The sequence below is a fragment of the Camelus ferus genome, chromosome 9, assembly GCF_009834535.1.
Source record: "Camelus ferus isolate YT-003-E chromosome 9, BCGSAC_Cfer_1.0, whole genome shotgun sequence".
NCBI lineage: Eukaryota > Metazoa > Chordata > Mammalia > Artiodactyla > Camelidae > Camelus > Camelus ferus.
The window spans coordinates 43,946,902-43,972,095 of NC_045704.1; the positions used below are offsets into that span (position 1 = coordinate 43,946,902).

Consider the following 25,194-nt stretch of genomic DNA (forward strand, 5'->3'; position numbering starts at 1 on the left):
CGGTCCCTTCCCTTAGTGACAATGGGATATAGGGCTGGCTCAAGACCACAGGTCTCCAATTAACATGTGGCATCCCAAATCACAAGTCCAGATCGCTGGGGGCGGGAGGGAACAATGAACGAAACACCAGTGGCGTTCCCCAAATCCTGATACTCCGACATCCATCCACCGCCAGGAAAAAGCTCCTGGATCTCCCAAATCCGCGTCCTCGGTTATTCCCACCCTACTCGTGTTAACCTTGCAGTCCGTGCTCCTGCTGCTGCCTCTGGAGCCCCAAAGCTGCTTCCCCTCCTCTCTCCAAGTGCAAACCTTATCTTCAAGAAAAATAACCTCCTCCAGGCAGCCTTCCAGGACCTTTCCCAACCAGAAACCCCGCACTTGAGCACCTCAGGTCCTTGTGTATCTCCTCCCTATGACAGTGTACGGAGAGGACCCACCTCACCCTCTGCCCCTAGGCTGACCGGCAATGGTCCGGCTCTAGGAGGGCCCGTGGCCCTTGCCATTAAGAAACTATGCACTAAATCCGCAAAAAGCATAAAAGTTTATTGGAGCATCATGGCTGGTGGGGCAGGTATTGCTGAGTCGTCGGGGTGAGGGGCCGATCCCGCGGGCCAAAGGGGACCCTAAAGTGCATTTGGTGCGGCGGGGGTGGGCGTGTTGCATAGAGAGTCGGGCCCGCCGCTCCTCCTCCGCCCTCCCGCTTCTCAGCCCAGCTAAGCCAAACCCGCCACCGGGCCGCCCGGCGCCCCGGGCTCGCCGCTGCTCGGGCTCACGAAAACGGCAGGCGCACGCGCCTGCAACGCCAGCCCGGGCTCTCGGCCCCTGCCCACGGGGACGGCCAGAGCGGCACTGCCTAGGCGTGTCTGAGCCACTGGAATCTCGTCCATGGACTCGGCTGACGCCGAGTGGTAGGTGCCTGCAGGCCCAGCGGCGTGTTTAGGGCTGGTGCCCGCAGAATCCGAGGACGAGCTGGAGCGGCGGCCCAGGGTCCGGGGCCCTGCGGGGTTGGAAAAGAACGTAAGACTAGGGCCTTAAGACTCTCTGCGGGCCTTTCTTTCCTTCCCTTGAGCTCCCTAAGCAGGGTCCGGCCAGGAAGGGGCGCTCACCCGGTAGCCTGGGCAACGGGTGCTCCCGGTCCAAGGTCCCAGAGGTCGGCACCTTATACATACGCCGCTTCCTCTTTTTCTGCAGACAGAGAGAAGCCTGAGTACCCCTTCCCCAGACCTCACATCACCAAAGGAAGCAGAGGAGTGGAGCAGGGTAGAGGCTTCTTTCCCATCCCCTTCCACCTGAGCATGGGGCCCAGCACAGTACCCCCTACCTGGGGTCGGATCGGGGGGTGCAGAGCAAGAGTCTCTGGGGAGGAGGGCGGTGGAGGCTCCATTTGGCTGCGGGTGGCAAGGAACCGGGAGGGACTGAGGGGGAAGTGGGAGGATTAGCACTGGATGCTGTTGTTCCTTCAAATCCTTCCCTGTTGGAGGTCCTAAAATAAGCCTCCCTTCCTAGCTGGAAAGGAGCTTTTATCTGTCCAATGCCACACTGGGCTAGACCAAGACCTGTGCCTTGGCCTAACCCCTTTCTCCAACCTCAGATGGCCCTGCCATGCCAATGGGAGATGTGAGGTGGCACATGCCCAGGTCGCACTCACTTGACATTCACTGTGGCAGGCCTGGCCTGGCCAGGGGGCTCTGGGCGCACATGGCTGAAGGTCCGCATGTAGAACTCCATCTCCTGGGGAAGGTGGGGGTGAGGGAGGCTGGGAGGCCAAGTGTGGGTCCAGGGCCTTCTGGGTCCTGAGCCCACCTGGTGGTCCTGGACACAACACCCCCTCACTGGCCTCTGTGGGAGGTCTGTGCACAGAGGTCTAGGGCTGTCCTCTGGCTTCCCAGCTATGCTGGGAAAGCCCCAATGCAGAATGAGGCTTAAAACAGCTGTTTTTGTACCTTACCCCATCCCACCGTTTTTCTCACTTCATTTAGTCAAACTCCACCTCCTCCAGGAAGCCTCCAACCTCATGGATCCAATGCACACAGTCTAGAGCTGTTCTGCCCAAGGGGTGGGGGTAGGGGATGACAAAAAGGACTCAGAGAGATCCTCTGCTGCTCCTGGCTCCTCCCAGGGCTCCAGTGTCTAAACCTACTTTTTCCCTAGTTGGGAGACTGAGCAGTTCACATACCCAGGTGTGCACCCAGGGGTGTGACGCTGCATTCAGGGATCCATGGCTCCCCAGAAGCTGAGTGCCAGAATCTTAGCTGCTGGCAGGGCTGGAGGGATGAACAGTCTCCCCAACTCCTACCCAGAAAGGGAAGGCAGTAGGTGGTGGAAAAAACAGTGCCACAGCTTATGGGCCAGTTCTCTGTCTTGTTTAGTTGCTGATCTTCACAGGGACTGTGGGAGTGGCAGACCCAACTTCTGAAAGTGAAGGGGGCTGAAGCCAGGAGGTAGAAGTGACCTAGGCTTGCATCCCAGCACACAGCAAGCAGCCCAGCTACGCCCAAGAGGACTGCAGGTGAGAAAACAAAACCCAGGAAAAATAACCTGGGAAGGGAGCCTTGCAGAGGGTGCAGGGTGGAGCCATGGCATCGAGGCCCCGCCCCCATCAGGCGGGAGGTCATGGCACCAAGACAGCTGTCGCCTGCTCAGCAGTTGTTTCCATGGAGACCCAGGCATCCTGACTAATGTGGAGATGACACTGTAACAGCAAAACCGTCTCTAAAACAAGCCTATGTTTGGGGGCAACGGCTCCTAAGTGGGGCTCCTCCCACATTCCTGCTCAGGGTGGGGGTGGGGAGGCTCCCTCTGGGGTGGCCCTGGCAGATCTGGGGTACAGAGCCCAGTTGGTCACCAGCTGGCTGCACAGATGCAGAGAATGAAGCGAAGCCCAGGGCAAGCTCTGTGCCCAGCATCTGCCCAGGCCGGCCCTTTCGGGAGGAGTGTGAGGGTGCCAGCCTGAGCAGAAGAGTCCTGGGAAAGAAGGGGTCAAAGGCCAGTCTGGGACGGCAAAGGAATCCTTCCCCCAAATTCTTCCTCTTTGCTAGTGTGGACTTAGCACCCCTCCAGGGCCCAAGAGAGAGGGGCAAAGCCTACCCTGGTGGTCCTAGGTTCTAGGGGGAAGGGTAGAGGGGAGGGCAGCAGTAGAGGGTGATCTCAGAAGCCTGAAAGGCCAAAATGGGACAGGAGCCAGGCCCTAGCCAACTGAGGGAGTTTGAAGGTGTCACGAGAGTGTCTCCATTCAAACCCCTCTCCCCTCATCACAGCTGTCCCTACAATCCTCCCTCAGAGACCTTCAAAATTTGCACATTCCTTAATGGTAACATGGCACCTCTCAGCCTCAGCCCTCCTTTGTACAATGGGACAAGCACACCACTTTTCCCCTGGGGAGGTCTCCCTCAGGTCATTTACAGATACTAAATGTCCCTGCTGCCAGCACATCTGGCCCTGCCTCAACTCTGAAGCTTGAGAAAGTCTCCTGCCTACTTCTCAGAGCCTGTCTCCTCTGTGAAGTGGGGATAGGGATGATGCCCACTCCCAGGATGGCTGCCACTATGTTTGCCCAAGTTCAGTGCACAGCACCATGGCAGGTACACAGTGATGTGGCAGGGGGTCTCTACCAACAGCCAGCATTCCCCTAGGCCTGCCCAGGTCTGGCAGCCTGGCCCACCCATGGCAAGAAGAACAGGAGAGGCGGGGTCCCAAGTCCTCCCCAATCTGTCCACCAGTCTGTGTTTGTGTCCAGTTGCCATGAGGACTTAGGATCCAGAACTCAGCATTCCCAACAAGGCCTGCCTGGGCCTCCTGCCTTCCCAGTCCCTGGAGGCTCCAAGGAGTGGACCGCCTCCACCCCCAGCTGCTGACCTCAGGAAGCCAAGGGGCATGGGAATAGGGATAGGCTGGTCAGCAGCTGGGCTGGCCAAGCCCAAGACCGGGCTGGAGGATTGCTGCTCCAGAGTGCAGGGACCTTAATTCTTCCTAGACCCAGCTTGTTTAACCTTTCTTGGCCTCAGTATGTTCACCTGCAACAATGGGTATGGTAGCATTACCTGCCTTATGGACTGTTTCAAGACTTAAGTAGGGTAATGGGTATAAGGGTGCAGGATCACAGACAGAGAGAACTGATGGTTCCATCCTGGTGACCCAGTCACTAGTCTCTCCCTTTTTTTTTCCTTCAGTCCCAACCTGCCTGCTTCTAGGCTCCCACATTCTGCACCCTCCAGCACATGCTTGGAGCCTGGACAGGTGCATACATAGGGTCAGAGAAATGCAGGGCTCCCTCTGGCTGTGCCCACACTTGAGCAAGCAGGCACGTGCTTAGTACAGGACCTCACCCTTGCTGCCTCCACCATCCCCTACCCCAGCTGCTGTTTCAGGCTTGCTTCCCTCTGCCCTGTCTTGTCATTGGCTACTCACAGCCCATCAACCCTCCCACACTTGGGCCCCATCTTTCACTCCCTCAGCCCTCTGGGCTACTTCTATACCTGAATGGGCCGCATCTTGGGGGGACATGATTCGAGCTCCCTGTGGGCCCCCTTTGCCTCCTGTGGTGGACGATGCTGCACGATGTACTCATAGGTGGTGAGTTTGTGCCACACTGAGGGGGTGAAGAGAAGGCTCAGTGCAACAGAAAAGGAACCCTGAGGTTCAGAAGGTAAGGGAGGGTATACAGTCACAGGCTGAAACCATTATCCCCATATATGCTAAGCCATGGAGTAAGACCAGGTTACCATTAGAGAGCGAGCACTGAGAAGGGGCACAGTTTCAGGGCTCTACAGCCCAAGTAGGTACCTTACTATAAGTCAGGTGTGGGTGTGTATGTGGGGCAGGAGTGGAGGGCACTTACTGAGATAAAAGTGGAAGCAGAGCAGGTGGCCGAGCAGAGCTGAGGAGAGCAGGCCCAGAAGGATGAGTAGGGCAGCCAGAGCCAAGATGGCAGGAGCCTGGGTCTCCACAGGGGCAGCAGGCAGGAACACAAACCACACATCTGTGTGATTCTTCAGGACTGCAAGGCACGGACAGACTGTGCTCAGCCAGGTCTGTGACTAGTGACCAGAACAGGCCCAGGGTTGTGGGGTGGGAGTGGGTCTAGAGCCCACACTGACCTTCAAAGTGGCGGTTGGTACGCAGCCGCATGGGGTTGACAAAGAACTCCACAAAGACATAAGTGGCCACCAGCACGAGGAGCAGGACACCCAGTAAAGCAGATGCCACACTGTGTAGAAAAAGCCTGGGCCCAGCCATGGGCAGCTGTTAGCACCCAGGTGCTCCAGCAGGGTAAGGACCCAGAGCTCAGAAGGGCCCGTGGTTGGGATGGGGAGCCGGGCCTCTGACCCCAGAGCCCCAACTCCTCAGGAAGCTAAAGACTTAGGGCAAAGATTATAGTGAGCAGACACCCCCAACAGGCTCCCCACCTTTCCCTGGGCCAGCAAGAGAAAGACCCAAACCTACCCACCCTCAGTGTCCCAGGCAGCGGCCATCAGGAGCATCACCCTCAGACCAGAACACATTAACACACATCAGCGTAAGGTCCCCCAAGTACCACTATTCTTGCCCTGCCCCATATGCAGGTTCAAGACTCGTACATTCAGACATGCATCCCCAGGCACTTTTGTGGCCGGGGCCAGCTCTCACCGGTAGTTCCTCTCGCCCACGCAGTTATTGAGCCACTTGCAGTGGTGGTCAAAGCCGCACACGCACTTGTTGCAGGCGCTGCAGTGCTTGGAACGAGCGCTCCTGCGGTGGGAGGAGGCACAGCGCGGTTGCGGGCTCATCCAGCTCTTTGCTGCCTGGCCTGGCTCGGAGGGCGCTGGAGCGAGTTACCCATCAGCGCCTATGCCGGCAGCGGAGCGCATCTACTGGGAAGCGCGCACGCCCTCTGGCGGGCTGCACTGTGCGTCGGGGCACCAGAGGAGGTAGCGCATCTGAAGGGGCGGAGAGGCAGGGAAGTGGCGGCGGAGAGGGGGAGTGTACCCGCGGCGGCAGGACGAGTAAGGGGGCATTATACTGTCCCAGTCTGGGACTGCGCACCTGGGTGATGGTGATGTGAAATGAAAATCGGGTTTCCTTTCTAAGTAAGGACTCCTGCGCCCAGCCAGGAGACAATACAGATGTGGGGCCAGGGAGAAGAGGGCAAGGCTGTTCAGTGCAGGGCCTGCGTTGCTCTTCCTGATATCTACATTTTTTGAGTCTCTGTTTCTCTACCAGACTATGGGGATTTTCTTCGCAATCTTCCAGAGAACTCTGGGCTAATCTAAAGGGAGCCAAAGGAAGAGAAGCAAACTGACATCTGGGTGAGCAGTTGGCAGTTCACTGCAGGGGGTGAGATGAGATAAGGCCACATTAGGAATGCAAGTGAGTCCCCCTGCCCCAGGAAGGGACCAATAAAGCCCAAAGGAGTGGACGAGTAAGATGCAACCTTCTCCCCTAGAACAGAACGGAGCCCTGGAATAGGCAGCAACTGCCAGAGCATACACTGAGGAACAATGCACTGTGTCTAGTGAAGGAAAGGATGGTCTGATGCCAAAGTCCTCAGCATCTGAGTGTCATTGGCTCTTTCTCTGTTCTATGGACAGAGCCCCTTCCACAGGCTGCTTGGGTCTTAGATTAGAAGTGTGGAGCTGGCCTTGAACCATACCCCCATCCCTGATCCCCTACCTGGGGTTGGGAGACTGAGATGCTCTAGGGAGGCATTCTGACTCCTCTACCTACTAGCAGTGTGATCTGGAGCAAGTCACTTGGCCTCTCTGGGCCTCAGATTCCTCATGCATAAACAAGGATAACAGTATCAAATCTGGGGCTAGGCAGGCTGGGTTGTGAATCTGGCTCTGCTGCCCAACAGCCGTATGATCAACCTCAAGCTGCTCAGCCTTTCTGAGCATTGGGCTCTTCCTCCTCTGTGAACTGAGAAATATATTGCCCATCCTACAGGGTGATTGTTCATAAGCACTTAGCGCAAGGTAAGTACTCAAGTGTTAGCTCCCCTCCCCACCCCTAGCTGGGAATGATTGTGAGAGAAGAGGGGTGGGGTTACTGGCAGAATTAGTCATTAGAAGTGTTTGTGGCAGTGCGAAATGTTTCCTACTTTAACTGTTGGAAATGCTACTCCTCATCTTCTGTTTCCAATCACCTTCTCCTCACCTCCTTCACCCAATTTTCTGTCACTCCATCAAGATTCCTGACTGTGTGAAACACGAGGGATTATGAGGCTTCAGGATGACTGTAAAGCCTGGGCATACTCCTGTCTGCCTTGAGCTCCTGCTGGCAGTTCCCTGGGGGCACTCATCTGCCCAGTCCACACACACCCAGTCCACATGCACTTACACATCCACGTCACACAAGTTGCAGTGCAGGTCTTCAATGACATGTGCATGTTGGCTGCGGTTGAAGATGGGCAGGGGCCCTGCATAACTCTTGTCCCGCACGTTGGCATCTGCTGGATCGATGGAAACAGCAGTCAGGTGCACCACGAGGTGGCCAGCAAAGATGGTGCCCATGCACTGGCCCAGAAGGTTAAAGATTCACGTCATACTTTTTTCTAAGAGTCCCACCCCTGCTTCCTGTAGCCAGAGAACTGATCACTATCTCCATGCAACTCCCTAGTGCAGAGACTCTCTGCCTGTCCCCCAAGAGCCTCCCTGTCAGACCTCTCTAGCATACCTGTGCCCCAGGTGGAAGAGGAGAGGGGTCATCTGGTAATGGAGCTCACAACCCAGCACTGCCTGCTGCTACCGAGGGGCCTAACCGCAGGGACCTGGCCTCACTGTTCCAGGCCCAGGGAAAGCCCTGGCTGGCCCTACCAGGTTTCAGATTCTAAATGGTAAAATGAGACCATCCTCTAAGGTTGAAGGACCCAAAGTATAAGTTCTAAGCTTGTTTATCTTGCTTTCACAGGAAGTCAGCTTTGAGAAGGAATCAGCCATCCTCTCTCAGCAGTTAGGCCAACTGGAGAATCACTTGCAGACAGGGCCTCATATACCCACCACCTCCACAACCTAAAACCAGGTACTTGGAGCTCTGAGGCTGAATGTTTGGGGATGGCCTAACATGTTCAGGGGCTGGCCAGGGGCAGCATGGCTAATTCCTGGAGCTAAAACACAGATCTTCCAGGATCAATCTGCTCAGCAATTGGACCAAATGCTAGAGACAGGTATGCTGACAACTTGCTACAAAGTCTGAATGTATAAAAATTCACTAATAGATTCCACCCAGGCAGCCATCCACCCTCCATCTATCTATCTATCCATCCATCCATCCATCCTCTTGCTAGCCAAGTAGTCATTATCCCCCCATCATTCATCCTCCATCCATTAGCTGTCCAACCTCCTTTTCTCCTTTCCTCCTCCTCCCAGCAGCCAAATTTCCCTACATGCTACATGAGCCAGTCTCCACCTTAGTGTGCTGTACCAGAGCTGAAAGAGACAATACTGTGGCCCACTACAAGCTTTCTATCCCTACAGCCTTGGCCATGGTCAAGTCTCCACCTCTGACCTGGGTTATTCCATAGTTTCCTGACTCTTCCCCTCCTGTCTGGGTCCCCTTAAGTCTACCCTTCACCTGGTCCCGAAGTGAGCTCTGAAAAGCTTAAACCTAAGGCCTCAACTGCTTAAACTCCTGCAGTGACTCTCAATGGCTCTCAAGCTAAAGTTTACTCTTGAGCTAAGTGCCAAGGCCCCTTTAGCTCTGGCTCCTCTCAAACCTCTCTGGTATCACCAACTGCTACTCATCACCACTTCAGCCTCTCTTCAGACACACTGAATGTGGGCGAACATTTAGTTTCCTGCTGTTCCAACACTTCTCCCTCCCCCAGCCCCCTGGTTCACTCATTCAACTGTTTACTGAGGTTTTTCTCTATGGCAGGACTGAGGAATATGGCAGGAGCAAGACAGACTTGGTCCCTAGCTCCAAGGAGCCTACAGTCTGGTGGGAAACACAGATGTTAATCAAATAGTGGGTTGATTGCAATGACGAGAGTTCTTGGGACTGTGTGAGTTTGTAACTGGATGACCTCATCTAGTCTGAAGGGATCTGGAAAGCTTCCCTGAGGAAGTACTGTCTCAGCTAAAACGTGGAGAGGAACAGATAACAGGGATCTGGCAGGTAATATAAAGAGGAAAGGAGGCCTGGCTGGGTACTGGGAGCAAGCAGAGTCCTAACTAGGGGGTGGCTGATGTGTGGTTCCAGATCAGCTCATTGCTGCCATGCAAGAAAGAGGGCCCATGTCACCAAATTCTGGCTTTTCAAAATCTGGATTTGTGCACATTTGTGTCTGTATAAGTGAGGCCTCTCATTTTTTAAATATTGACAAGGAAATAATTTTTAAAATGTACCTGCTGAAAGAACACTTAAAATATGTCCATTGTGTGTGTTCATTATCCCTCAATTAAAAAAAAAAAAACCTATGGACTAAACTAGCCCATAGGCTGCTATTTCTTGACTTCTGACTTAACTGGGTAGTGGGGTGGAGAGAGAGAGAAGTGAGAATAGGGGTTTCCACGCAGAGACCAGTGTTGTTGCAACAGAGAACAACAGAGGAAATAATGTAAGAAGATGCTGGGGAGATGGGCAGAGTCCAGAATGTGCAGCACCTTGAGGATCTTAAAACTTAAAGCAGGAAGAAGCCATTAGAAGGTGTTAAGCTAGGGAGTAACTTTATCATATTTGTTTTTGAAAGGGCACTCTGGCTGCAGGGACACAGATGGGCTGGCTGGAGTGACAGTGTGCATGGGGAGACCTGTTTGGAAATGAAATGGTCATCTAGGTAAGAGAGGCACATGGCAGTGGGGAGAAAAGAGGGAAAATTCAATAGCTTTTTAAGAGATAAAATCAACAGGACTTGACGACTGACTCGGTATAGGCGATGAAGGAAAGTGGTGGAACCAAGAGTACCTAGAGAGGCCAGGAGGAGGGAGGAGGGGAACGCAGAGCAGCAGGTGTGCATCTGGGCTCATGGTGATGTTGGTCTAGACGGCCCCCCTCCTGCACCTACAGTCTGCTATATGAGCTCCTACCCCCTTACTTACTACATGATGATCTACAATCTACAAGGCTTTCCTCCAGTTGGAAGCTGAGCACCCCAGAGCTGGGGCCCTATTTTACTCATCTTTGCAACCCTAGGGCCCAGGCCAGTTCTAGGCCCAAGGTGAGTCCTTAGTATATACCATTACCCTACCTCATTCCCCAGGGGCCCCTGAGGGAGCCTACAAAAGGAAGGTGACTTTAATGGGAGGACAGAGAACCATTCAGGCCTGGAAATAGCAGTGTCCAACCGGGTGATTCTGTGAGCCTCCAGCATAGCCCAAAGCAATGAATGTGGAGAGGACAAAACCCTCAAACCATCCCACTGCCTCAGAATCTGGCTGCCTGAACAGCCCTTCTGTCCTCATTTGATACCAACTGTGTGACCTCAGGAAGTCATTTAATCTCTCTGGACCCCAATTTCTTTTAGTAAAGTGAGTTGAACACCTTCCTTACAGATTATTATGAGGACAGAATGAGATCATGCATGTAGGGATTGGCACAGAACCTGGCATATATAAGTGCTCAATAAATGCTAGTTACACTTGTTTACTGTCATTTTCTCTGATTCTACTCACTCTAAACCACGTAGTTATTAATCTGGCTTCCCAGGTACCCCAATGGCAGAAACCCAGGTAGTCCTGAGTGAGTGGTATACCCATTCAGGACCATGGAAGGAATGTTCCATGAAGCATTCTACTTAATAGCACTGACTAAGCCCTGTTGGTCACCTCAGAGAAACTCTAGTTTTAATTTACAGAGTTGATGACTAGGCCCTGGGCCCTAGTGAAACAGGACATTCCCCAATGACATTGCTGGTGTCTGAGGCCGACAACCTTCTCTAGAGTCTTTCTCCACCCACCTACCTTTGTCACCCACCAGCCTAGGGCTTTACAGTTTCCCAAGAGAGCATGCTCACATTCATGGCTCATATATTCTGGTGCTCACACACACTTCCTTGTGTGCTCCTTGTCCCCACCTTGGGAAGCAGGTAGGACTCTTCCTGTCAGACAGAAGAGGAGGCTAAGGTGTGGTAAGCTGGGAGAAGCTGCTCAGCCTTGTGCAGCCCTGAAAAGGTTGAGTTGGGACCAAGCTCAGGAGCTGGCTCTAAGCCTGAGTCTTTCAAATTCATCCATGCTAATTCCTTTAGCTCACCCTAGTCCAAGGAATCATCTCCATGAAGCATACATGCCAGGGTACATTCTCATGGGCACCCTCTGGACAGGGGCACATGGCCACACGCTATACCCCAATCTCCCAGCCTTGCAGCCATGTCCTCTGTTCCTGGGGGTTATGGCCAGGGCTGGGGCAGTCATACCAGTGGGCTCAGGCATGTTCATATTTGTCACTGTTCCCAGGAACCTCCAGGGCATCTTTATCCCTCCTCTTGTCAATTCAACCTTACCCTTAAAGGGTCTGATTTATAAAATCAATGAGCTCCTAAACAGTCTTGGGTACAGCATAATAACCTCTCTAAATAAAATCACATTTTAAATGTACCAGTAAACGTACTATGTAAAGGAATTCTACCACGATTATTTTCAAAAAGTGAAAAACTATTTCATAAATGGACCAATTACTCTATTTTATCCCTTGTTGAGCAATGTACACTATTAGTTTAAAGAGAACTTTAAAGTTCTCTTCTGTAATTGCTCTTGTGGTACCTAAGTTGATGAGGTTCCCATCTGTGTGGGGGCTTTCAATGCTCCAAGGTTTGTTAGGTCTGTTCCCTCACCCCATCAGGCAGATGGATCAGATGGAAGTTGGAGGCCAGGCAGGTAGGCAGGTGGTCCCCCCCCTGCCCAGGGCAGAGACAGGGCTCTGCACTCTGAGTCTTTGGAGCCCAGCTTCAGATCTCTCCCATGTCTCTCCATCCTTTGCCCCCACTCTTCCATGTACCAGTCCCACACTTTCCCAAGGATACAGCATAGCCAGCAGGCACCCAGTGGTGAGGCAGGAGGGGAACGAGGACCCCAAAGCCAATCACAGCAAAGAAGAGGTACAGCAGCCAGGCCACAATCTGGAGCGGGTGAGGGGGCCAGCTCCACCCATTCCGGCGGGACCGTTGGCCCTGCAGCTCTGGGGAGGGTCTGCTGGCCTGCGCAGATGCTGTCCACACACTCTTCTCGGGGGCTGTCTTGTTGGAGGGCTTGTTGCAGATGTTCATCTCCAGAGGGAGAAAGAGTAGAGAGAGCATTAGCCTGAGGAGGCCTGGGCTGGAGCCCAGAGCCTCATGCCTACAGCCAGGTTTCAGCAAGGGGGGAGCAGACTGGGATGTGAAGCCATCTCCCAGCTACTCTGCAGGGGAATCCAAGGCCCTAGCATGAGGAAGCCTGCAGTGAGGATGGATAGCAGCAGAGTGCTGGTCTCAAAGCCCCAGAGTGAGCTCTGGCCCTAGCCCTAGCCAGGACAAGGTAGGAGGGTCTAGGGTTTATTCAGGACACAGTGTGACTGACTGCCTATTACTCAAAGCACTCTGTCTCCACAGCCATCAAAGTTAAACTCAGTAAGACATGTTCTCATCTGGTAATAATATCAGGCTGGGGCCAGAGTGATGAGAACACACACTGATTCTGTTAGGATTAGTCACCTCTGTCCTGAGGCCCCAATGCAAGGAAAACAGGGAATGGGGGTGCTCAGAAGAGGGATCTGGCCTCTGCCCTTCAGCAAGCACATAATCCCTTTAAGGACTAGGGGACCCTGAACCATCTCCCCTGTGCCTCAGATGAGCTGCCTGGGCCTCTTGGCTGGGGAGAAGCCAGCATACAAGAGAAAGGGGGAGGACTGTGATTCTAGCAGCGGAAATGACCATGTTTCTCTAAGTAAAGCTGAGCCTGGTGCAGTAAGAACAGAAAGGTGCACTGATGCCTTGGACTCAACTGAGGGAGCTCAGGGAAAGACCTGCCTTCAGAGCCAAACCACCAGATGGCAGCACTACTCCACCCCCATCTCACCATCCTCAGTCCAAGAGCTGACCTGGTGGTCAAAGTTACATGCAGGGCAGGCAAGGTGGGCCTATCAGAACAGGAAAAAGAGCCCAATCCTTGGTATCTTCTGGGCCTGAGGTGGGACCAGAGCTTGGGCAGGCAGTGCCCTACCTGGGTAGACAGGCCAACTTGAAGGTCTTGATGGGAAAGTCAGGAGCAGGGGCAAAGCCCTGGCAGCTGGGACTCTCCTTTCAGGAGCCCATGCCTATGGGCTAGGGAGTCTAAGACAAGAGGTATGGCAGACTCCCCTCAGCACATCTTCCTGGAACACCTTCCTCACTTCTCAACTCAACAAAATGTAACTTGAACTTCAGAATCCAAGCAAGCATCACCTCATCCAGGAAGCCTTCCCTGATGCCCGAAGTAGGTCAGGGGGCCTTTGCGCTCAGTTTCTATTGAGCAAGTCACTTTGCCATTTGGAACACTTTGCCATCTCCATGTCCTTCCTCCTATTGTGCCAGCTTCCCCTAAGGGTAGCAAAGGTACTGTAATTCATTCACCTCTGTTCCCCATATTCCCTCCCCCAAGTACCCAGAACATACCTTGTACATAGTAGGTGCTCAGTAAATGTCTGCTGACTTGAAAACATCTGAAATAAAAGGAAATGTGGGCACAGTAAATGGTATGGAATCTGGCCATCTGGCCCATTTTGCCCTGCCTTCAGTCTGCACAGCCACCAAGCACCCATACCCACCACCCCCAGATCCCCCTGCCACTGGCTATTACCCTCACTGCCAGACATTCGCATTCAGCCACTCTGCCCTTCATCCCACCCGAGACCCAGAGCCTCCTGTAAACCAAACCTGGCGTATCTGTAGCCTAATCTCAAAGCTAAATGGAGTGACCCTAGTTTTTTCCCAGGGACTCCCCTGGAATCCTTTGGTCATTTGCTTTGTCTTCAGTAAAAAGCAGTGGAAGGTGAAGAGTCCCAGCTTTGGAGAAATCAGATCTAGGTTCAAGTCCTAGTTCTGCACTTGCTCGCTGAGTGGCCTGAGTTTCATCTGAAAAACAGGGGTAGGGATGCCTATTTAGGACTATGCATAGATCAACAGCACTGTAGGTAAAGCCTTGACACAAATGCTTTCTAAGTGGTAGACATTATGATTACCCTTAAAATAGCCCTCTGGGGTGACCTCATCTTTTCAAACTGAGGTGGTTACTGCGTCTGACATTCTATGAGATTTTATGAGGTTTATACCCAAAGTGATGGGGTTGGTTGAAGTTGCTTTCTTAGTCAGTAGCCCCAGGGAACACACTGTCATAAGAGCTGGGCCACTGGATTGTCATCCTAACCTTCTCAGCTTTGGTCAAAAATGACAAAAGTGATTTTTAAAAAGCTGGCATCACTTTATTTTGAATGTCCCCAGAAGCAGCAGATCTTTGACCTTGCTTTTGGAAACAAAGGTCATCAAGTCAAGCTCTGTGAATACGGAGCTGGGTGGTTCTGTTCAGAACAGCCTGTGGTTTGCACACAGATTCTTCAGTGACACCATCAACAAGGCAATTCCTTCGAAGGGAACCCATTAATTGGGATCCCTAAGTTCTAGTTTTATTTTTGCCATCCTCACACATCCTACCCACCTTGAGGTAGTTTCTAAAGAAAGAAGCAGAGGCACATGGCTGACATGTCCCTGCTGCTGGAGTGGGCTGGCAGTGGCCACAGGCACCCCCAGTGCTGCTGCACTAACCCTGATATCTGAGGCAAGAGGAGTCGCCATCTAAGGCCAGGGGCCTACCACAAACAGCCTGAAGGGTGGTTCTGATTCCAAACCACAGCACCCTTGGCCCAGAGAGGTACCACTTGTATGAACCGTGGATGAAGGGATGGTGCCACTGGGTCTAGGTCCCTTGCGGCAGCGGCAGCACTCCAGACTAGATAGCCAAGCTGGCCAGGAGGCATGCCACCTGCACCAAAAGCCTGGGCCAACCAACTCTTAACTGATAAATTTTCCATTGCAGAGTTGGCTGCCACAAATTCTTTTGGCCCCCAAATTTTTTATTAAAAGGGCTGGGAGGAAGGAGAGAATTCAAGATGGGGCCTCAAGCATAGATGGAACTTCTCTGGCTGCCCCTCTTCTCTCAGCACTTCCCTAGGAGACTAGATTGAAGGATGCATGGTTCTGCTCCCAGACAACTCAGCCAGCTTGTGTACTCACCTTGGCCCAGTCAGTGCTTATTGGGGCCTAGCCCCCTGTGTGCACTAAAGATGCAAACACAGATGAGACCAGGTTCCTGCCCTCAAGGTCTTGCTATGTGGGAACCCAGACAGACCTAGACAGATATCAGGGCAGTGGATGAATGGGTATTTAAGCAGCCTTGCAAGGGCGATCCATTCAGTGTGACAGAACACAGGGTAGATGGTTTTGGGGTTAGAGAGCAAGGTCCAGGGAGAAAGAGATGAGCCCCGGGGAGCTACAGGGTCAGATCCCCAGTGGAAACTGAGTTCCCCTAAGACTGAGTTCCCTTACCAAAATTATGATTAATCTATCCAAAACTCTATCCGCTTTCTTGTCCCCTCTGACCGCAATCCTGTGCTAACTGAACACTAAACAACCAAAGTCAGCTGACTAAAACTGCTGTTGTTGATAGCATCATTAATGTACTAAAATTGCGACTATAGATTTTATCATTAACATACAAACTCAGGTTGTTTCTCCCAAGCAAGATGAGCTAACAGATCCCTAAGCCATGGACCACCTGGCCAGAGAGTCATAAATCAGAGACATTCTGACACCAAAAACTATGATTACAAAGCATAACAAAAAGTCACAAAATAATGATTAATCTCAGCCTCACTGTTCTTCCCCTTAAAAAAAAAAAAGCCCATAACTCAAAGACCAAGTTAGAGTGGATCAGAGGCTTATTTCCCACTCCCTTGCTTGGTACCCTGCAATAAACACTGTACTTTTCTTCACCACAGCTCAGTGTCAGTAGATTGGCTTTGCTGAGCATTGGGCAAGCAGACTTGACTTTGGTTTGGTAACAAGGTGATCCTAGGAAGCCAGGTCAGTAAACTTAGGCACCGTTGAAAGAGCCACAGGGAGTCACAGGAAGTTTAGAGCAGGGAAAATGACATAAAGGTGATGGATGTTTTAGAAAGATTTCTAGTCACAGTGGAAAGGAGGGCATGAGCAAGAAGGGAAATGGCTCGGGGAGAGGTGATGCCACAGCAGGCTGGCCTTGGGAGGAGTTGGTTGGGAGGCAGAGGTCAAGCCCACAAGCTCCTTCCTGCACACCTAATGCCCCCACTGCATCTTTGGTGGGCTGAGAGGTAGGTGGATTTTGATAAAAGGTTCTTCAAGTACATTATTTTGCTGCAGAACAAACCACAGAGTTAAACTTATGAAGACCAAGGGAAGACAAGAGTGAAGAGGTCGCATGGAGTGTTATGGCCAAAGGTAGCTGCTGCTTTGGTAAGTCAAAGCCCCACCTGGCTTCTGAGGCAGGCTGAAGGGGCTGTGCAGGCCCCCCACCCCCATGTCCCAACAAGGTGAAGGCCATTGCTGGAATGACAATAATCTATGTTAACATTCACTTGCTAAAAGCTGCATTTTCAAACTAAGGTTAGGCTACCTTAATTTATATGCCTAATTTAAGCGAGGAAAATCTTACCTCATTATGTTGTGTTGAATAAGTTCTCATTATGAGCTGTAGAACAGTTACATGACTGATCCATTTCCCTCTTGCCCACTTCTGCTCCCACCAAAGAAATATTTAGGAATGTTATTCTGAGATTTGTGAATGGCACTGTCAAAAGAACTAGACTGACATGAAAAGTACTAGCCCTGGAGAGGCTGTGGGCATCCCTGCATTCCTGCAAGATGTCTGAGGATTTTAGGAAAGAATGAACTTAATTACTAAAGAGGGTTTGTTGGGGGAGGCCACAGAACTGGGAGGGTAGAGTGAAAGGGTCAGAAGAGAGGTGACAGGGCTGATGTGAGGGTTTTAAGGGCCTGGGGATCTGCGCTACCACTGGGGAGAGACAGGTTGGAGCCAGGGAAATGGGGTAGGGCTGGAGACAGAACCTGGTTCCAGTCCCTGCATTGCTGCTCACAGATTGAGGAACACGGTGGGCAAATTTCACAAGGCCACCTCTTTGGATCTCTCCTTTATTTATTTTTCAAAAAAGTTAGCTGGAAGGCAATTTGGCAATGTCTACCAAACTTCAGAACACATATACCCTTGGGCCCAGACATTCCATTTCTAGGTATTTATTTATCTTATACATATGCTCATAAAGTGCACAAAGTTTCATTGCAGTCTTGTTTGTAATAATAAAGGACAAAAAACCAATATAAACAAATATATGAACATCCACATATTGTAATGCCATACAACATAAAAAACAATGAGGGGCTGCCTCTCTTGCTCCCTTCATCTTTGGAGACAGCCCGCACTCTGTCTATGGAGTGTGTATCTACTTCTTTAACCTGAGTACTCAACCCCCACACCTCGTGACCTTTCTTTTGCCTTCTGAAACAGCCTATGTATCTCTCTAAATAAATCTACCTTTACTCAAAAAAAAAAAAAAAAAACAATGAGGGATGAAGTAGCTTTTGATACACAGTTAAGCAGAAAAGCAAGACATGGGACTGTTGTAGTGTACCCTACGAGTGTGTAAAAACAAAGGGGGATGGATAGACATTTATGTTTCTATATGCACAGAGTCTCTCTGGAAAGAAATGCAAGGAAGCAAAGAAGGCAGCCTCTGAGATGGAGATCTAGTGGTTGGGGGTGAGAGAGATTTGCCTTTACTATGTACTCCTTGGTGCTATCTGGAATCTTTTTTTTTTTTTTTTAACCATGTGCATGTACTGCTTTTGAAAAAAAAAAAAAAAACTAGGTCAAATAAATAATTGAGGATGTCATCTCTTACCCTCCTTGACCCATTGGGCTGCCATGTGGACCAAATGTGCTCATATGATCCAGAGCCCTGTACTGTGCCAGACAAAGAAATCCTACCATGCAACAAAAGAGCACTCAGTTTTAGTTCAATGCTTTCTCACTCTCAAAAGCAATTCTGAGTTGTTCAGCTGAAGAGCTCCCTATGAGCTGTTGGGGGTTTCATCAAAGCTGGAATCAGACAACCAGGCAGCACAACACAGGAGCCGCTGGGCAGGACCTTGTTCCAGTCCTCAGCTGAAGTTCAGCTCAGCTCTTGTGACTCCAGAACCCAAAGGGAAGGAAGGTTTCACTCTCAACCATCTTTTCTTTTTGCTAGAAGATGTATGGTTGCTGTGTGAGTGATTCTACAGGTATTTTGAAACAAGTTTTCCGTTTTTTCCCCAGGATCTGCTTTTAAACCCATTTTCACTGATTTAACATATGCCTTATTTAGCCACATAAAGGGGGTGTGGAAACAAAATGCTGCATGGTGCATACTGTTTTACAGCGTAAAACGTCATTTATAAAAGAACTTTTAAGGGGCAAGTACTTTATCAGAATTCCCCACAAGTGCCAGAGAAGTCGCTGGCCTTAAAATTCTGGGGAGTGGCTACAGTTTGACTAAGAGATGCACATCACAATTCCGAGAAAATAAATTGGAGCTTCAAGCCATTCTCATAAACCTCTCCAAGTTGTTGGTCACAGATGTGGCTGGATTCTTCATATCAACAACATGCAGAAGTCTGATGCTAGGGCAGGAAAAGCTTGAAACCTCAGTCATTCCTGAATTGACATGGTCTGCAAACATTTTCTGTGCCATTCTCCTCCTGAAGCAACCAATGCAAACTGTTTAGGATTCAAGTTAAGCCAAGGAAAGAGGACAAGAGGAGGGAGCTGAAACAAAGCCAATGAGTAGAGGCAAAAGTTGTTGATTTTAACCAGGAAACCAACTCCCATGATCATAGGAGCAAGCCTTGAGGAACACCCACCAAGAAACAGTCATTAAGAACAAAGTTGTGACAGAACAAAGTAAGAAAAACAAAAGAAAAAAAAACCCTGGCTAATTAAGTACCAGTGTTGCTTTTATTGCATCTTATGGTGATTATCTGTTTACAAACCTGTCTCCCACAGTGAACCACCAGTTCCACAAAAACAGGGACCACCCCTCACCCACCTCTGAATACAGCTCTCCTTCAGGAAGGGAAATTAAGCCAGAAACTTCTTACTGTCTCTGCTACCATCACCTTAATCCAAGCCCCAATCTTTGCTCCCCTACAATGTTTCAATGATAATAATGACCATCATCAGCATTTAAAGGGCACTTATTCTGTGCCAGGCATTGCTTTAAATACTTAGATGAAATTCACTTATTAAACCCTCACAATTCTCTGAGTAGGTCCTATCATTTCAAATTGTTCTCATAGAACTCTCTAGTCATTGGTCTCAGATGTGGTTGGCCCCTCATTTTCTTTCTCATAAACAACATACAGAACAATATGCCCCTTTCACAGATGAGAACACTGAGGCTCAGAGAGACTAAGTTGTAAGAGGCACAGCTAGACTGGCAGAACTAGGATGGCCCTCAGCTGACTTCCTGGTGTGCCCTGTCACAACCACACTGCTCACAACAGCCAGAGTGAGGTGAGCTTTTCAAAACTTCAAAGTCATCAAAACTCCTCAGTGGTTTCCTCCTGCTGCTAGGATAAAGTTGAAACCCCCACCACCTCCTTCAAGGTTTCCCTCATCCTTTCTGCTCCCCTGTACCTGCTGCCTCCAGACCTTTGTATTTGCTTTTGTCTCTTCGAGAATGACCCTTACCCTGATCACAATGCTGGCTCCTTTTCAACCTTCAGGTCTTGACTTTAAAGTCACATGTTAGAGCAGACTCTCCCTGACCACCTCCCTCCATTTCATCACGAGAGCACTTAACCCGGCCCGAAAGCACTTTAGTCATCCATCTGGCGCCTGCTTCCCGCACCCCAACCCCTGCCCCGCCTCTCTTTACACTGTGGGTTCTGGAAACCAGCCGCGTCCTCATTGGAGCCCCCCGTGGCTCTCTGTGGCCCTGCGCCTGGCAAACAGCCTAGCACACAGTAGGCGCTCAATGCAGGTCTGTGCGCCTGATGAATGCTAGACGGAAGCCTGGCGCTCTGTCCGGTACCTGGAGTTTGGCTGGGCGGCAGAAGCTCTGTCCCAGCGGTTCAGGTCAGGCTTCGAGGAGACAACTGCGGCGGGGGCTCCTCACCTGCGCGTCGTGGCGGTGGAGCCAGATAGGCCCTGCCAAGGTCACTCAGCGGTTCAGTCACCGCTCCTGGCCGTCCACCCTTCCCCAGGACGGAGGCTCTTCAGACCCTCGCAGCGGAGAAGGTCCCTGGGACAGGGTGGAGGCGTGCCCTGGAGCGCGGCCCCATACCGGGCCGCGCGGCAGAGGTTGGATTCGCAAGTTCTCCAGCTCCGGCTGTAGCTGGCTGGCTGTATCGCGGGGCCAGGCCGAGGCGGGCTGGGCCTCGTCCGGCGCTCGGCCCGTTCCCCTGGCAACGACGCGGGCTACGGCGCCCCACAGCGGCCAAACCGCGCTGCGTCACGTCGCGCTGGCACCCCGGCTCCGGGCGGGGCTCGCCAAGGAACCCCCCCTCAGCCCTAGGCCGCCAGGTTCACGTTTCTTTACAACCTTTCTCCTAGAAAACCCACTTCCCCCACCCTCAATGCACAGCTTGTCTTCTGGAAATACTAATTTGTCCCAGACGTGCTCCAGTTTCTCCAATGAGCCCACCGCTCTCAGGTAGACCCCCAGTTAGCCCACACACTTAAATGAGTATGTGCTGGGCACTGGACGTACCACGGGGAACACCCACGAAATCCCTGCCCTTCAGGGAGATTACAGGCTAAGGGGAAGGCAGATCTAGACAAATAAATATACAAATAAATATTCAGGTGCCCTATAATTTAAAGTGTGAACTGTAAGAACACAAAATATCTCCTTTCTTTATTTCCTTTAAATAAAGCATAAATCCTACTGGGAGCTCCCATCTTCCAGGCTGGTGAGAAATTCAGTCTTGGTCTCCACTAGGCTCCTCTTTACCCAGGTTATTCCCAGGGCTCAGGATCTCCTGCAACAGTAGACAGTTTGAGAAGCACTCTCTGGTCATGGGCCCTCTCTGGTACTGAGGCCACAACCATTGTCCCATCCATGGTACTCTTATATTTGGGCTTTGTGGGGCCATGCCTGCTGCTCCAGGGCTGCCAGGAAACAGGTGCCTGCTTCCTCTGTTCCAGGGTGTGTGGAGTGTCTTCCCTTTCCCTGCCTGGGGGACCTCCCTGCTGGACCTGGCTTCCCTGAAAGCCCCCTCTTTGCTTCTTCTTGGGAACACTCAGGATGGACCCTCCCATGAGCTCAGCCCTTCCCCCAAAACAAGAATAAGCTTTGTCTTCTACCAGCTGACCTATCCATATATCTAAGGCCCTGAAAAGGTGAGAAGTTGGCTGGCTACCTGCTCAGAATGGGCTGGACAGAAAACATCCCTATCTCTAAAAGGTATCAGCCACAACCATACAACAAAAGCAACAGAGAAACTCCTGCTCTATCACATGCCAACTATGAGTCCTATGCAAGTGACTTAAGTCTACGGCCATACCACCCTGAACACGCCCAATCTCATCTATGCAAGTGACTTAATCTCTCTACCATACAAATTCTTGTTTCCAGGACTGATAAACTCAAACTCAATATAGAATAAATATCAATACTACTCAGAAATACAAGATGATTGCTCAACTCTTATCTGAATTACAGAACTCAGGGTCAAAAAGAGATGGTTACCTAGAAATCAAGGTGGAGGTTAAGCCCGTGTATGCTGACAGGGAGGGAAGGGATCTGAGAGTCACAGCCATCTAGACCTTGGGTCCACTCTCCTCCCAGCTACTTCTCTTAGATGTCCCATGGGAATTTATATATCCCTATATGTCCTTTCCACAAAACTGCTCCTCCCCTCAGGCCCTCTGAAGGGCACCATTACCTACCCAGTCTCTGCCTAGTCCTTGCCCATTTAACCCAGACAGTCCCCAAGATCATGCAATCCTTACTCTGAAACGTGTTCTTCCCACTTCACTCCAGCCCAGATCACCAGCATCTTCCTTGCTGACCCTGCAGAAGCCTCTTTTCTCCCTAACATCAGCCTGTCTCCCTCCAGTCTGTTCTCCTCCTAGATGCCAGGCTTATTCTTTCTCTTTGTTAAAGTGAGTGATAGTCTGAATAATGGCCTCCCAAAGATGTCCGTGTCCCAGTCTCTGGAACCAATGAATATGTTACCTTAACATGGCAAAGTGTAACCTGCAGATATGATAAGGACCTTGAGATGTGGGAGATTATCCTGGATTATCTAGGTGGGCTCAGTGTAATCACAGGGCCTTTATAAGAGGGAGTCATAAGGAGCAAAGTGGGAGGAGATGTGATGATGAAAGCAGAGGCCAGAGAGATTTGAAGACATTATAATTCTGGCTTTGAAGATGGAGGAAGAAGCCATGAGCCAAAAGGTGTCCTGTAGAACCTGGAAAAAGCAAGGAAACAGATTTACCCCTAGAGTCCCCAGAAGGAACCAGTCAGCTGACACTTTGACTTTAGCCCAGTGAGATCCATTTCAAACTTCTGACTGCCAGAACTGTAACATAATAAATTTGTATTATTTTAAGCCACTGAATGTGCAGCACTTTGTTGTATCAGCAATAGGAAACTAATACAGTGGGCTTCAAATAGGACTAAGCACACACGCATTTAACCAATTAAAGCTGTTTCATTTGAAACAAAAATGAGTGCTTAGATTCCTTAGATGTCTGTCTGAGTGACTGCAGGCCAAACTGTCTGAAAAGAAGACTCCCTCTGGCCAAATCTGCTTCTTAACAGCACAGGCAGTTTGATGGTGTTCTGAGTCTGTCATTGTGGTGTGGTTCCCAATCCAGAACCTGACACTACCCAGGGCATCACCTACTGAGGAATCAGGCCACACATTGCTAATACCACCTCATCAGCCTTCTGTTTAAGATACTTCCAGGGCTTCTTTTTGCCTTTAGGATCAATTGAAATGCCAAAGTATGGCTTTCAAAGCCCAGCTCAGCAAGCTCCTGTCCGCCTCCTTGTCCCTGTCCTCTGATAGGATTGTACATCTCCTGGAACCCAAAGCATTCCCTCCCACCCCTAGGCCTTTTTCTACAGGGTCCTGTTTACTTGGATTATAGTTTCAGCCCCTCTTGCCCCCTCTGGCCAGTTTCTATGAAAACATGAGGCACGTTTTTCTGCGATAGAAGTCGGCCCCTCAGGCAGGACTTGTTCCTGCCCAGAGCAGCTGCCCCTGACCAGCAATGCAGGTCTGCCCAGGGTGAACAGCCCAGGCTGTGAGGACAAAAAACCCAACTGTGGTTTAAAGAACCTGTGCACATGAGTGTGAGAAGGTTCCAGGCTAGCTTACATGACTCTTAGTTGCCAGAAGAGACTGGGTGGCTTATCTTACCCTGGGCTGGATGCAGCAACCTATCCTTAATTAGAGCTAATGTATGCCCAGCCTTCCTGGGACTTGTCACTTGTCCCAGGGCATGTCAGTGGTTACCTGTTTCAGTCCCAGCTCTGCCAGTCACCAGTTGGGCAAATTCCTTAACCTCTCTAAGTTTCAATTTACTCCTTTGTGAAGTGGGAGTAACAATAGTTACTGCATAGGGCCATGATGAGGTCTGAAAACATGGTCCTGCATATGAAGCACACAGAGTGTTCCACTGGTAGCGGACATTGATACATATAATCTAGAGTCTACTTGTCTTTCTACCAGGAAGTGATGCTCCCCATTTCATTAAATAAGAGAATTAAATTTTAATTATCAAATTAGCCTGGTGGGATTGGTTAGCCCCAGCTCTTGCTCTCTGAGTCCATTTAGTCTGGGTCACAGTACCGTTTCCAGTGGGCCCTGGATGAGTCAGCCCATCCACTTGGCTTGTCCCCATGGCCAGCAGCATCTCTTGTCCTGGCAAATGCAGCAGCCTCCTGACTGGTCTTTCTGCTTCTACTGTGGGCTCCCCACTCCCGTCAGCCTATTATCCCCGCAGCTTCAGACTCTCTTTAAAATGAAAAAAAAAAAAAAAAAGTCAAACATTATTTTACTTCCTGCTACAACCTTCAGTGACTCTCCCTGCTCCTCAGGGACTGGTATTTTGATATACTATGAAATTAGAATCAAAACCTTCTCCTCACTGCAGCCTCCAAGACCTCCTTTGCCCCCTGGCTCCAGCTGATCTCTACAGCCTGATAGCCTCCTTTTCCTCGAAGGACGAGGCTCCCTCTTAAACTAGGGACCTTTGCACGTGATGCTGTTGCTACCTGGAACATCACTTCCTCCGGGAAAGCTTTTTCTGACCCTCAGAATAGAAGTCATCACTCCCACAGCACTGTGAGACTCTGCTTTCTAGTTCCTTCTATCAGTAGTGGCTTCCTAATTATATAGTGATCTGATTAGGGGCTGTTCTCCAGCCAGATGGAGAGACCACAAGGGGAGGAATATTTATTTAGCTCACCACCACTTCCCTAAGCACAGAGCCTGGAACACAGTAATCATTCAACAGATGTTTGTTGAATGAATAAAGAATGGGACAAACAAATGAAAGGATAAAACTACTTAATAGGAATTCTTTTGTGAAGCCTTTTGTAAAGTAAATAATACTTGTTGAATTATTTTTGGTGTAAAAATTGACTTTCCTACATTATGATCTCTTCATAATAGTAAATCTATTTTTCCCATGTCACTTGTAAAGATTGTTTTTATTTGCTACATTTAAGACATTTTCCTCCCATTAATTTTTCCTTGTTAATCATCTTTTATGACTACTTTGTGCTTTAAGAAATTTATTTAGAATATTATCTCAGCTTTGTTGGTGAGAAGACTCTGGCAGCTTTCACTGTTGACTATAATCAGCGCAGCTTGGAACACGATGTCACCCTTTCAGAACTCTCTCAGACCTAGATAAAACTTATTTTGTGTCTCCAGTTGGGGACAAGGTGCTTGGAAACAGTACCTTATGCAACAGAGCTGATTCAGGGCCATCCCTCAGAGGCAAATGAAATAAAAATCATGGTGTGTGGAAAATGTACCCTCAGTGTCCTAGGAACCAAAGATTTTAAAGCTTCTCTGCCAGTAATACAGTTTTTATTTTATGTTTCTTGGAAAACCGAAGGCTTGTATTTACCACATGTGTTACCTAAGATGCAGAAAGGGGATAAAAAGGTACCCTGCGCTGGTAAGGATTTCCATGGCAGCCTGGTCAAAGCCACCCTCTT

At 50.3% G+C, this 25,194-nt stretch overlaps 1 protein-coding gene across 16 annotated transcripts; it reads right to left on the bottom strand.

Moving 5' to 3' along the window:
- Positions 1 to 522: 522 nt before the first annotated feature.
- On the bottom strand, positions 523 to 20,418 carry ZDHHC1 (zinc finger DHHC-type containing 1). Of its 16 annotated transcripts, none has more exons than XM_032486530.1 (13): positions 20,125 to 20,415; positions 13,799 to 13,996; positions 13,538 to 13,584; positions 11,933 to 12,209; positions 7,315 to 7,490; positions 5,626 to 5,727; positions 5,097 to 5,221; positions 4,838 to 4,996; positions 4,476 to 4,588; positions 1,649 to 1,731; positions 1,322 to 1,415; positions 1,107 to 1,185; positions 523 to 997 (listed from the first exon to the last, which is right to left on the bottom strand). In XM_032486530.1, the coding sequence occupies exons 2-13, from the start codon at positions 13,880 to 13,882 to the stop codon at positions 714 to 716; spliced, it is 1,623 nt and encodes a 540-aa protein (XP_032342421.1). In that variant the 5' UTR covers positions 13,883 to 13,996; positions 20,125 to 20,415; the 3' UTR covers positions 523 to 713. The 16 variants fall into 16 exon arrangements, 15 of the variants coding, with proteins under 15 accessions (XP_032342421.1, XP_032342422.1, XP_032342420.1 ...); XM_032486531.1 differs by having other exon boundaries at positions 13,865 to 13,996; positions 20,041 to 20,415; XM_032486529.1 differs by having other exon boundaries at positions 20,041 to 20,415.
- Between the last annotated feature and the right edge of the window lie 4,776 nt (positions 20,419 to 25,194).

Excerpts from the sequence above, each read along its gene's own strand:
- ZDHHC1 (XM_032486530.1), bottom strand. The coding sequence starts at position 13,882 with ATGACCAAAGGATTCCAGGGGAGTCCCTGGGAAAAAACTAGGGTCACT. Across the intron at positions 4,589-4,837 it reads CTGCTTCCACTTTTATCTCA|TGTGGCACAAACTCACCACC; the intron begins GTAAGTGCCCTC and ends TCACCCCCTCAG. Across the intron at positions 1,416-1,648 it reads CCTGCCACAGTGAATGTCAA|TCCCTCCCGGTTCCTTGCCA; the intron begins GTGAGTGCGACC and ends CTTCCCCCTCAG.